Here is a 14430-nt window from a genome sequence, read left to right on the forward strand (position 1 = left end):
TTCTTTTTTAAACGCAAGTGACTTAAATTCCAGATGCCTGGAATGCACTACCAGGGTTAGCGGTAGAGGCCGATACCACAGAACCATTTAAGAGTCTCTTAGATCAGGTCAATGTTATAACAAAAATGGAGGGTCATGGGCTGTGTTACAGGGAGGAGTTAGATTGATAATGGTGTACCACATCCTGTGCTGTACTGCTCTATGGTGAGTGTTCCATAGTAATAAGCTGGATAATTAAATAATTGTGTTGATTACATATTTTTCCTTTGTTGAAATTAATATTTGGAAACATGGATGCTGGAAACCTGTAACGATAGGAAGAAAAGGTGAAAGCACTGAGCAGATCAGGAAACAGTTTTGGAGAAACAGAGTTAACGTTTCAAGTTAGTGATCTTTCATCAGAACTGTGAATAATTAGGAATAAATAGGCTCTAAGATAGCAGTGGAATGATTTCAGGGATGCAGTATTGATATAAGTGCTGTTCACACTGAGTACGGGGGCCCCTCAGGGTTGCATGCTCAGTCCACTGCTGTTCACTCTGCTGACCCATGACTGTGCTGCAACACACAGCTCGAACCACATCATCAAGTTCACCGATGACACCACTGTGGTGGGTCTCATCAACAAGAACGACAAATCAGCTTACAGAGAGGAGGTGCAGCTGCTGATGGACTGGTGCAGAGCCAACAACCTGCCTCTGAATGTGAACAAAACAAAAGAGATAGTTGTTGACTTCAGGAAGGCACGAAGCGACCACTCCCCAGTGAACATCGACGGCTCCTTGGTAGAAATCGTTAACAGCACCAAATTTCTTGGTGTTCATCTGACAGAGAATCTCACCTGGTCCCTCAACACCAGCTCCAAAAGAAAGCCCAGCAGTGTCTCTACTTTCTGCGAAGGCTGAGGAAAGTCCATCTCCCACCCCCCATCCTCATCACATTCTACAGGGGTCATATTGAAAGTATCCTGAGCAGCTGCATCACTGCCTGGTTCGGAAATTGCACCATCTTGGATCACATGACCCTGCAGCGGATAGTGAGGTCAGCTAAGATCATCAGGGTCTCTCTTCCCGCCATTATGGACATTTACACTACACACTGCATCCGCAAAGCAAGCAGCATTATGAAGGACCCCACGCACCCCTCATACAAACTCTCCTCCCTCCTGCCGTCTGGGAAAAGGCACCGAAACATTCAGGGTCTCACGACCAGACTATGTAACAGTTTCTTCCCCCAAGCTATCAGACTCCTCGATACCCAGAGCCTGGACTGACACCTTGCCCTATTGTCTTGTTTATTATTTATTGTAATGCCTGCACTGTTTTGTGCACTTTATGCAGTCCTGGGTAGGTCTGTAGTCTAGTGTAGTTTTTTTTCTGTGTTGTTTTTTTACGTAGTTCAGTCTAGTTTTTGTACTGTGTCATGTAACACCATGGCCCTGAAAAAACGTTGTCTGATTTTTACTATGTACTGTACCAGCAGTTATGATCGAAATGACAATAAAGTGACTTTACTTAACTTGTTCTGTGCTGTTGAAGACAATCAACTTCCAAATGCCCAAAGGACCCCACTCACTGGGAGCCAAGAATGGAGTAGAGCTCAGTAAGGACAGAATGGCAGTTGGATTCCTCCAGGTGCTCTTTTCCATTTATCTCTCAAAGACACATGGCTAAGTAGATCAATTTACAATAAACTTCCTCTGGTGTGTTGGTGAATAGTAAAATATGGGTGATGCTGATGGGAATGTGGGGAATGTTGTTAGGTGCTGATTTTCAGTCTTCTCTTAATGGATCAAAGGGCCAGCTTGTACGATGTATGATACTTTGACTATGTGTTAAGAACGTTAAGAATGCCAGGTCTGGAGGAACTGAGTTATATGGAAAGTTTCAATAGATTAGGATTGTATTCTACAGAATGTAGAAGATTGAGAGGAAGTTTTCTCAAGCTGTACAAAATTATGTGCGGTATAGATAGGGTATATGCAAGCAGGCTTTTTCTGCTGAGGCTGCGTGGGACTACAACCAGAGATCATGGTTTAAGGGTGAAGGGTGAGAATTTTTTAGGGAACATGGGGGAAACTTCTTCACTCAGAGCGTTGTGAGAGTGTGGAAGGAGCTTACCGCACAAGTCCATGCAAACCTGATTTCAATGTTTAAGAGAGGGTTGGATAGGTACATGGACAGTAGGGATATGGAGGGCTATGGTCGTGGTGCAGGTCAATGAGAGTAGGCAGCTTAAATGGTTTTGGCATAGAATAAATGGGCTGAAGTTAATTTTCTGTGCTATACTTCTCCATGACTCTAATGTATGCAGCCTGGATAGTGTGAAAGAAGTAGTTAAGAGGACAGGTGTATTTGTGGCTGGCAGGTCATTTGGTGCATTGTTTAGAGTGTTGCAATGGTTGCTTGGCAAGCCAAACTTTTACACTGCAGTGACTGCATGATGGTATCATGCTCATACCTCCATCTCAGCCATGAACCCAGCACTAAATAATAGCCCAAGATTTTCCACCTTAGCAAGCAGTAGAGGTATACATAATTAAACTGATTGATGTGGTGTTTAAGCAATGTAGACTCTTAATCTCTCACAGCAACAAGCACAAAATGCTGGAGGAGCTCAGCAGACCAGTTAGCATCTATGGAAAAGGACTTTCAACTATGAACTATGGGCTCATGGTATTACAGGAAAGATTCTAGCATGGATAAACCATTCACTGAGTGGGAATAAAGGGCATCTTTTCTGGCTGGCTACCTGTGATTAGTGGTGTTCCTCAGGGATCTGTATTGGGACTGTCTTTTTACATTATATGTCAACGATTTGGAGTATGGAATTGATGGCTTTGTTGCAAAGGTTGCAGATGATATGAAGATAGATGGAAGGGCAGGTAGTTTTGAGGAAGTAGAGGAGCTACAGAAGAACTTAGACAGATTAGGATAATGGGCAAAGAATTGGCAGATAGAGTACAGTGTCAGGAATTGTCTGGTAATGCACTTTGGTAGAAGAAATGAAAGGGTTGACTATTTTCTAACTGGAGAGAAAATTAAAAAAAAAATGGGTGCAAGAGGACTTGGGAGACCTCGTGCAGGATTTCCTAAAGATTAATTTGTAGGTTGAGTCAGTGGTGATAATGGCAAATGCAATGTTAGCATTCATTTCAAGAAGACTAGAATATAAAAGTAATAATGTAATGTTGAGATAATATTCAATCTGGCACACGATGTATAACTTATTTGTCTTACTAGCCTAGACAGCATTTCCAACAGGGGTGTAATTATCTTCCTGACCATGACATTCAATGTTTTTTCCATTACTAGATCCTATCTCTGTCTCTGGCCATTAGTCAACTCCTGAGCCAGACTGACCAGAAACTTAACTGGACCAGCCACATAAAGAAAATATGGCCTCAAGGCAAGTCAGATGCTAAAGTGAAAATGATTCCAAGGTTGAATGGCATTTCATATGAAGAGCATTTGGTGGCTCTGGGCTTGTATTCACAGGAATTGAGAAGAATGAGGGGTGACTTCATTGAAACCTGCCAAATGGTGAAAGGCCTTGATAGAGTGGATGTTTCCTATGGTGGGAGCGTTTAAGTCCAGAGGATACAGCCTCAAAATAGAGGGACGTCCTTTTAGAATGGAGATGAAGAGGAATTTCTTTAGCCAGAGAGTGGTGAATCTGTGGAATTCTTTGCAACAGGCACCTGTGGAGGCAACTCTTTCTGCATATTTAAGGCAGAGGTTGATAGATTCTTGATTGGTCAGGGCATGAAGGAATATGGGGAGAAGGCAGAAGATTGGGCTGAGAGGAAAATTTAAATCAGCCATGATGAAATGGTGGAGTAGACTTGATGAGCCAAATGGCCTAACTCTACTCCTGTATCTTATGGTCTAAAAGAGTAACCAGTCAACATTTTGGTCTGACACCCTTCATCAGAACTGGAAAGGAAGGGGAGAAGTGAAAGTAAGAAGATGGGGGGAAAAGCGAGGAAGAAGTACACAGTGGCAGGTGATAGGTGAAACCAGGAGAGGGGGAGGGGTGAAGAAAAGAGCTGGGAAGTTGATTGGTGAATGAGATAAAGGACTGGAGAAGGGGAAATCTGATAGGAGAGGACAGAAGACCATGAGAGAATGGGAAGGGGGCGGAGAACCAGAGGCAGGTAATGGTTATGTAAGGGGATAAGGTGAGAGAGGGAAACAGGAATAGGGAATGGTGAAGGAGAGGAGGGAGGAAGGCAATTACCATAAGTTTGAGATATCAATGTTCATGCCATCAGTTTTGAAGTTATCAATATGGGGAATATAAGGTATTGCACACCTCAAACCTGAGTATAGCCTCACTGTGGCAGTAGAGGAAGTCAGTAATTTGTAAAAGATATGAGTAGATGGAGATTGAGAGTTCGAGAAAGGGGAGGTAGGTGTTGGAAATTGATCTAGTAGATTTGAGTGCAGGGTGGAAGTTGGAGGCAAAATTGATGAAATCGAAGAGCTTAATATAGGTGCAGGAAGCAGCACCAATGCAGTCATTGATATAGCATAGGAAGAGTTGAGGAGCAATGCCAGTGTAGGCTAATCATTTGCTGAAAGATTCATCACTGTTCCTTTCTTGAGTTGCACACATCAAATCAAGCAAACTACATTCCAACATGCTTCTGACTTGTATGTTATGAATAATGGAGAGGCTTTAGAATCAGAAGAAGAAGCACTGGTTTCAGATAACCCAACTCCTGAGGACACATTTTCTTTATGTGGCTAGTTCAGTTAAAATTTTGGTCAGTCTGGTCAAGGAGTTGACAAATGGCCAGGTGCAGGGGGCATTGGAAAAGGCACTGAATGTCATTGTCAGGAAGTTAATTACACCCTTGTTGGAAATACTGTCTAGGTTTGTGTGATAAGTAAATTATACATCACTTACCAGATTGAATGTTGTCCAGATCTTGTTGAATTAGGGCATAGACTGTTTTTCTACCTGAGGAATTCTAAATGCAGCTAAATACTGTTCATCATAAGTACATGTCCTCACATCTGACCTCATGATGGAGGGAGACAATTGAAGATGATTGGGCTTTTAATACTCTGCTGAGGAACTTCTGCAGAGACATCTTGGGATTTGCCTCCAAACACCACAATAATTTTCCATCATCCTTCAGCCTCTTGGCACTGATTGCAACTGATTTTAACTCTGGTTTCTTGATAGCATGCTCAGTCAAGTGTTGTTTAGATATCAAGGACAGTGACACACACTCCACCTCTATAATTCTTGTATGGACCAAGGTTGATTAAGGGAGTGCTTGATCAATTAAGTTAATGTTTCAACTGAGAGATGATAAACTTGACAGAAAGATTTTTTACAATGAAGTGTGCAAATTTAAGAAAAGAATGATGAAGAATCTTTCAGGAAACAATGGATCAGTTCAGCTTATTATAATGTCTTAATTGATGGCTTCTCATAGGGACATGTTGCTATGTGATGTTATTGTGCGGAGTTTGACTTCTCCACTCTACGATCTCTGTAAGTTACTATTAAGAGCATCCAATAACAAAAGGTGCCCCACTTCCAGTTTCACCTATTACATATCACCTTGTTTTTCTTCCTCCCCTCCCACCTTCTCACTCTGATCTCATCTGATTTTACAGTCCTAATGACAGGTCTTGGCCTGAAACATCGACTATTTATTCATTTTCATAGATGCTGCTTGATCTCTTGAATTGCTCCAGCATTTTGTGTGTTTTGCCTTGGATTTCCAGCATCTGCAGACTTTCTCATCTTTGCTAGCTGTGTTAGGGTAGTTGAAATGTTTCAGTATATGCAATCACTCAAATTGACATGTTCATGCAGCTTTTATTTATACACTGTTATGGAGATATTATTGAGGTGATTTTCATACAATTACAGAACTGTTGCAGCTATAATATCAGCCCCTGGTAAAACAGTTTGATAAATCTACCCTGCTTTCCCATGGCCCTGATAATTATTCTCTCAAATATCTAACATTATAGCTAGTTAGGGACTTTTAATAATAGTAGCATTAAACAATAGGAAGATAATCAGATTTCTATTTTGGAGATATGAAGTTGTTGCCCTCACACTTACACTTGCTGAATTATGTCCATTTGTCCTTCTTTTATCCTCTTATTTAGCCTTTCCACATATAGTTATCAATGTTCCTCAATGCTTAGTGTCAAACTGAAAGCCTAAATATATATCTATCTATTCCTTTACTTAAAAAACAATAACAATGGTGTTATCCCATTCTTATTCTACAACTCTGACCTCAGAACAGATTACTGAATAATACTGCAGCACTATTAATATCAGACTGTGGAAAGGTTTAACTCATTGTTTAAATTTTCAGTTGCAACTTTGTAATTATTTAGTGCTATGTTTAAAGCTTGTTTGATTTTACTAGCCCAGAGCAAAAACACAATAAAAGGTGAAACAGTAACATGGAGTAACTGTAGAAAAATCTACAATGTAATTTCTGCTTTTCAAAGTTACTGCTAAACAGCCCAATATTTCTGGAGGTTTTACTTAAACTTACCCATTGTTGCACGAGGGACACATTGACCTTTTGTTGGATCAAATTCTTCATTCTCATCCATGCAGATACAGAAGAAGGAGCCTTCCACATTTTCACAAAGCGCCCTTCCACAGACTCCATTCATCATTTCACATTCATTAATATCTGAGGCAGAAATATCATGTTTTATTTTTACTTAAAATATTTACATAATTTTACCCATTAAGTATATAGTTAATTTTTCCTTCATTGTTACATACTTCTCACTAATATAAATAATCCACTACAGAACAGCAAATTAAAATAGGTTTGATAATGTTTATAAATCTTTGTTACACTTTGTACTAGTTAATGGTGACCAACAAACACCAAGAACTGAATCAAACATTTTATTCAATGCATTTCATTACATAACTGTTCATTACACAAAACTTAATTACAGAAACATCTTCAAATCCCGTCTTTCAGAATTCAAGAATGGCAGCTCAAAGGTCCAGGTTTTAAATATTTCAGATGCAATAGAGAAGGGTGTGAAAGAGATGGGAAAGTTATCTTACTGATCATGGAGAATATCACAAATGCATTTAGAGAGAATATCGAGAGGGCTCATCCACTGAGGCCACATTGGTAGAGCTCAGAAATAAGAAAGGTGTAGTTACCATGGTGGGGTTCCCAAAATCAGCAGCATCTTGAACAGCAGACATGCAGGCAGATCATGGAAAGATGCTAAAACAACAGGGTATTTGTAGTAACTTTAAATTCCCCAATATTGACTGAGACTCCCTTCTTGCCAGGGTCTTAGATGGAACAAAATTCATTAGGTACATTCAGGTGCATTTCTTGAAACAATGCAGGTGACGCATACTTTACAGTAGGGTGGTGTTTATGGGGATGTTCTAAGAAAACAGTCCATAATGCAAAATCACATCACTTTTGCATGCATCTAGACACATACACAAATCCGTAAGAGCAAATTTTATTTTGTATCCCAAAACTGTGAAGAGATTTATAAATTCTGTAAACATGTATTTCCATCTTTTATGCAGCGAGGTCTGTAAGTACATAGTCCAACTAAAGAGGGAACCACAACAGATCTGGGGCATGAGTTGCGTCTGATCAGTGAAGTTTCTGTGGGGGAGTATTTTGAGAAGAATGATCATAATTCTGGAAGTTTTAAGATAGATATAGATAAGGATAAGACTGAGACATTATGCTAAATTAGAGAAATGTTAATTACAAAGGTATTAGACAGAAATTAGTGAAAGGGATGGGAGTGGCTATCTGGAGATAAATCCACACATGACATGTGGGAGTCCTTTAAAGGCAGGATGGTTGTGCTATGGACTAGCACATTCCTATGAGGATGGAACATTCAGGATTATTGGATGAAAAGACACACTTTAAGCTGAGTTGAAAAAAAAACAAGATTAAGAAATCTGAAATTGGACAAGGCTCTTGAGAAATATAAAAGAAGCAAGAAAGAATTTAAACAAAGAATTAGGAGGAGCAAAAGGGGACATAAAATATCCTTGGCCAGAGTATACCAAGGCATTTTTATGCATATATTAAAAGTAGTAGTGTAGTTAGGGAAAGGGTCCATTCAAAAACAAAGGAGGGAATCTATGTGTGGAGCCATAGGTATTTGCAAAGTTCTGAATAAGTATTTTGCATTGATGATCATGAATGAGAAAGACATAGACAATGATAAGATCAGGGAGGAGTATGTTTATGTTGTAAAGCATTTTGATATTAAGAAGGAAGAGGAATTGGGATTCTTTACAAAATTAAGTTGGATAAGTCCTCAGGGCTTGCTGGAACTTATCCCAGGATATTGTAGCAGGCAAGTAGTGAGTCTGCTGAGCACTTGACCAAGATGTCTTCGATTGGAGTACTGCGCAGACACAGCAGAAGCGTTCCCACGCAAGTCTGGCAAAGAGCTTTAAAAACCAAATCTCCATAAACGAGGAGTACCATCATTGTTGCAGTCATTGTTGGAGTGCTCTGAGTCAGAGTGACTTTAGCTCAGTGAGAACAGGCAGAGGCAAGGTAAGTAGGTAGGTTTCCTTATTTCTTATTTTACTTTTCTTATTTAACTTTTGAGAGAATAGAAGATATATCTACAGAGCCAGTGTTCTGTTTTGGATGTCAGATGTGGGATTTCTGGGAGACTACCAGCCTCTCCGATGGCCATATCTGCACCAGGTATATCAAGAAGCAGCTGCTTAAGGACTGTGTTAAGGAACTGGAGCTGCAGCTCAATGACCCCAAGGCTTGTAGGAACAGTGAAGAGGTGAGAGACATGAGCAACAGGGAGGTGGTCATCCCAAAGCTATAGGAGGGAGATAAATGGGTGACTGTCAGGAGAGGGAAGGAAGAACATCAATAAAAAGCACTCCAATTTGAATACTATTGAGGGGAACAACCTAACTAGGGGAAACAACAATGGCCGTGTCTCTGACACTGTGTCTGCCCCTGTGGCTCAGAAGACTGAAGAGGATGGCAGCAGTAATAGGGAACACTATAGTTAGAGGGACAGATAGACAATTCTGTGGACGTGAAAAGAAACATGGATGGTAGTTTTCCTTTCAAGTTTCAGTTTCCATGTTTCTGAACATGTCCACAATATCCTGCAAAAAGTGAGGGTGAGCAGCCAGAGGTCATGGTGCATATTGGTCCCAATGGTATAGGTAGAAAAAGGGAGGAGGTTTGGAAAACAGAATACAGGGAGTTAGGAAGGAAGCAGAGAAGCAGGACCTTACAGGTAGTAATTTTGGGATTTCCGCCTATGCCACACAACAGTGAGGATAGGAATAGAATGAGGTGGCAGATAAATGCATGGCTGAAGAATTGGAGCGGGGGGAGCAGGGGTTCAGATTTCTGCATAAGTGGAAACACTTCTGGGACAGATAAATTGAATTGAATTGACTTTATTTCTTACATCCTTCACAAATATGACAGTAAAGATCTTTATGTTACGTCTCCGTCTAAATGTGCAGGGTGCATTTGTACCAGTACAAAAGGGATGGTTTGTACTTGAATCTGAGGGGTACCAATATTCTCTCGGACAGGTTTACTAGAGCTGAAGGGAGTAATTTAAACTAATATGGTAGGGGGATGGGAAGAAGTATGATAGGAAGAAGGATGGGAAGAGATAACGATGAGCCAGCAAGTTTACAAGGCGATGATAGGTGTAACATGAACGTAAGGCAAGGCAAGCCAATGACTGGGATACAAATGCAGACAGAACAAAGAGTTAGGTTGTAGCACAGAGGCAAAATTCAAAAGGGCAAAGAATGCAGGCTGAAGGTGCTGTAATTAAATGCACGGGGTATTCAGAATAAGGTGGATGAACATGTTGCACAGTTAGAGATTGGTCAGTATGATGCCGTGGAAATCACTGAGTTTGGGCTGAAAGAAGGCCATAGATACAGTATACCTTCTACCGAAAGTACAGGCAGGAAGGCATAGGTGGTGGTGTGGCTCTGTTGATAAGAGATGAAATTACATCTTTAAAAAGAGATTACAGGGTCAGTGAATGTTGAATCTTTGTGGGTGGAGTTAAGAAGCTGCAAAGGTTAAGAAAAACAATATGGGAATAAACTGCAAGGGTAACAGAAAGTTTATGGGAATCATATACACGCCTCCAAATAGTAGCCCAGATGTGGGGTTGAGTTTGCAAAGGGAGCTAGAAAAGTCATGTAATAAAGGGAATGTCACAATTGAAATGGGGGACTTCAATATGCAAGGGGATTGGGAAAATCAAGTTTGTGTCAGATTACAAGAGAGGGAATTTACTGAATGCCTACTAGATGGCTTTTTAGAGCAGCTTGAGCTTGAGCTTACTAGGGAAAAGGCTATCTTAGCTTTATTAACCCAGATCTTATTAAGAAGCTGAACATAAAGGTACCTTTAGGAGGCAGTGACCATAATATGATTGAATACATATTACAATTTAGAGGGAGAAACCCAAGTCAGAGTATCAGTATCACAATGGAATAAAAGGAATTACAGAGGCATGAGAGAGGAGCTTGCCTAGGTGGACTGGAGGAGGATATGAGTGGGGATGACAGCAGAGCAGAGATGGCAGGACAGATATGTCCTACAGAAGAAGTAGGCAACCATGGCAGACAAGGCAAGTACAACCCAAGGAAAGGGCATATAATGTAGCAAAAGTGAGTGGGAAGTTGGATGATTAAGAGATTTTTAATTTCCAACAAAAAGCAACTAAAAAAGCTTTCAGAAAGGAGAAAATGAAATACGAGGCAAACTAGCCAATAATATAAAGCAAGATACTCATTTTTTTTCAGTTATATAAAGAGTAAAAGGAAGGTGAGAGTTGATATTGAACCACTGGAAAATGATGCTGGTGAGATAGTAATGGGGGACACAGAAATGGAAGATTAACTTAATGGTTACTTTGCAGCAGTCTTCACTGTGGAAGACATTAGCAGTGTGCCAGAGATCCGTGAGTGTCAGGGAGCAGAAGTGAGAGCCGTTGCTATTACAAAGGAAAAAGTGCTAGGCAAACTAAAAGGTTTTAAGATGGATAAGTCACCTGGAGCAGGTGGACTGCCTCCCAGAGTCCTGAGAGAAGTTGCTGAAGAGATAACAGTTGTATTGGTCATGATCTTTCAAGAATCACTTGATTCCAGCATGGTCCCGGAAGACTTGAGATTTGCAAATGTCATTCCACTCTTTAAGGGAGGAAGGCAAAAGAAAGGAAATTATAGGTCAGTTAGTCCAACCTCAATGGTTGGGAAAGTGTTGGAGTCTATTATTAAGGTTGATGTTTGGGATATATGGAGACTAATGATAAAATAAGTCAAAGTCAGCATGGTTTCTGTAAAGGGAAATCCTGCCTGACAAATCTGTTAGTTTTTCGAGGGCGGACAAAGGAGAGGCAGTGGATGTCATTTACTTGGATTTTTGAAAGGCATTTGATAAGGTGCCACATATGAGGCTGCTTAACAAGATATAATCCTGTGGCATTACAGGAAAGATACAGCATGGATAGAAGAATAGAGGAATGGCTGACAGGTAGGAGGCAGCCAGTGAGAATAAAAGGGGCCTTTTCTGGTTAGCTGCCAGTGACTAGCGTACTAACTACCTGAATGAAACTTCCCTGTTCTGTCAAACACCCACTACCTCCCATTTACCTTATGCTTCCCTATCCTTTTTCAAGTGTGTCTTTTACACATGTAAGAACTTGAATTATTTCAAAAAATATCTTTAATCCAATTGTGGAAAAAAGACACTTAATACTTCAGCAGGGTTTAATAAATTATTGTAAATACCTTATCAAAATGTATTTATTAATGAAAACTTCATAAAATATTCAATAGGTAACTTCTTTAAGAGATGCATTGCATAATGCATACAATGAATCTTACAGAATTTCCAGTGATATTTCTGTGGTGAAGAGATGTGGCTGTCAATTACAATATATGGTTTATGAACGGTATCCTTTGAAGGTCGCAATTGTATTCAATAAAACTTCATTTCAACAATTTTAATAAGTTACTAGAGAGCAAGATAAATCCTGAATTTTGTATGTTAAATATTCATATTGATTTCAGCATACATTAAAACCAACATTTGGCATCAAAAATTCATTGCCAATAAATTTGATTAAATAAATGAGAAAAAAAATCAGTGGAATACCTATTATCAATTCAGAAAATATATTATAAGTTATTAAAGTTACCTATATTTATTTTGGACAGAGAATCTTCAACTGAAATGTCAACTTGTTCTTCTTCCCAAATGTAGATGCCACCTAACTTACTGAGTATTCTTGTTTTAATTTATTCAATTTTTAAAAATTATTGTCAGACTTCCAATCAAATAATGGCAGATTTATGTTAGCTCTCGTTTTAATTACAGCAGAATTACATTCGTCCCATTCTAAATTCAGACATTTTCCATAGTGAAAAGTTCAAAGCAATATGTTCTTTCTCTCTGAGGTTTAAAGGATTTAGCGTAATAATATGTGCATATATCAGCTAAACATGTAAATGACAAAGGATCACAATACAGGCGTAATAAAAACACAAAATGCTGGCAGAACGCAGCAGGCCAGACAGCATCTATGGGAGGAGGTAGTGACGACGTTTCAGGCCGAAACCCTTCATCAGGAGTGAAGTAACATGGGATGGTCGAGGGGGGATAAGAAGTAGGGGGAGGGATAAAGTAGAGAGCTAGGAAGTGATAGGCTGGAGGGAAATGGGCTAGGGCAGGGGTGGGCATTTTTTGACTTGTGGGCTACAAAGGGTTCTAAAATTTGACAGGGGGGCCGGACCAGGAGCAGATGGACGGAGTGTCTTGGTAATACACCTCATAAGAGAAAATAAAATATCATGGGATATGTAGAAAACATGTGCTTTAATTTCAATTGAAAATGAACAAATGCATTACAACAAAATATCTGTCTTTGAAGTCCCATGGTATTTAGCTATTTATTGAAATGACTTTTAAAACACTGAAAATTAAATGAATAAAATAAGCTTTTTTGAATAGTAACAGTTATTATTTTAAAGCACTGAAAATTCTGTTATCCTTCAAAATATTATCATCATCACTCTCCTCCTGACTGTCTTTATTTCAAAAACGGTAGGAGATGCAGGTCTACTTGTCCTGCTCCTTCTTATTCAATTGTCCCCTGTGCCAAAACTCAACAACGACCCGCACAATGACAGAACAGTGAGAGCGTGCCAATATGCGGAGCTCTGTGCTCGCAAATCCCCGCAGGCTATCTATCTCCCTTAGCCGGAACGCTGGCTAATTGTGAGCCGGTTCGGATATGCCAGGAAATGGGTCGCCACAAAGTCATAAAGTAAAGCGCAAATGTGGAGTAATACGCTGCACCTCAACAAAGGTCAATGTATATAGAGTGCGTCATCTATTGGGAAAACGCCAGAATTGCGGGGGAAAAACGTTAACAAGGTTTATTAATATAATTTCATCAAGTTCTGTGGGCCGGATTAAAAAGCTTAAAAAGCATATGGCCCGCGGGCCGTAGTTTGACAATGCCTGGGCTAGGGGGAAGGTGGAGAATTATTGGAAATAAAAGAGAAAGAAAGGTAGGGCTGGGGGGAGATAATAGTGAGGGGGGAAAAGAGAGAGAAGGAGAACCAGACTAAAATAATAGATAGAGATGGGGGTAAGGGGGGGCAGGGGTATCAACGGAGGTCTGTGAGTTGGATGTTCATGCCAATACAGGTGTGCTATTTTAGACCATCCTAAATCAAATATTAGATCACTTTGATGTGTGAAGTAAAACATAATAATTACAACAAATAGCATAACACAAGGTCAAGAGTCATTGCTGCCTGGAAGAATTTGTAATAGTTTGCCTACAAAGAAATGCTTAGGTTCCCCAGAGGGGTGAGAAATTATCAGGAAAGGCAGTGCAGAAGAGGTTCATCAAGTTGATTCTGGAGATGAGGGGGTTAACCTATGAGGACAGACTGAGTTGCCTGGGACTATTCTTGCTGGAATTCAGAAGAATGAGTGTGGATACTATAGAAACATATGAAATTATGAAAGGGATAGATAAAATAGAGGCAAAGTTGTTTCCACTGCTGAGTGAGACTAGAACCGGAGAACATAGGCTCTAGATTCAAGCAAATAGATTTAGGATGGGGATGAGGAGAAACTGCTTTTCCGGAGAATATTGCCACTTCAACTCATATTCTCAATATTTATTGCTTATTTATTTATTTTTTTTTGCTATTATTATTTTTCTTTTTGTATTTGCACACATTGTTGTCTTTTGCACTCTGGTTGAAAACCCAAGTTGGGTGGTCTTTCACTAATTCTGTTATGGTTATTATTCTATAGATTTATTGAGTATGCCCATAAGAAAATGAATCTCAAGGTTGTTATGGTAACATTTACGTACTTAGATAATAAAT

General features: G+C 39.7%; 1 protein-coding gene across 2 annotated transcripts in view; it reads right to left on the reverse strand.

Moving 5' to 3' along the window:
* The window catches only part of LOC132389583 (latent-transforming growth factor beta-binding protein 2-like), a 408009-nt gene that overhangs the window by 49746 nt on the left and 343833 nt on the right, over positions 1-14430 (reverse strand). For both annotated transcript variants that reach the window (XM_059962068.1, XM_059962075.1), the window contains one exon: positions 6539-6682. In XM_059962068.1, coding sequence (XP_059818051.1) covers positions 6539-6682 — 144 coding nt within the window. The remainder of the gene's footprint in view (positions 1-6538; positions 6683-14430) is intronic.

This window comes from Hypanus sabinus, chromosome 2, assembly GCF_030144855.1.
Source record: "Hypanus sabinus isolate sHypSab1 chromosome 2, sHypSab1.hap1, whole genome shotgun sequence".
Classification (NCBI taxonomy): Eukaryota; Metazoa; Chordata; class Chondrichthyes; order Myliobatiformes; family Dasyatidae; genus Hypanus; species Hypanus sabinus.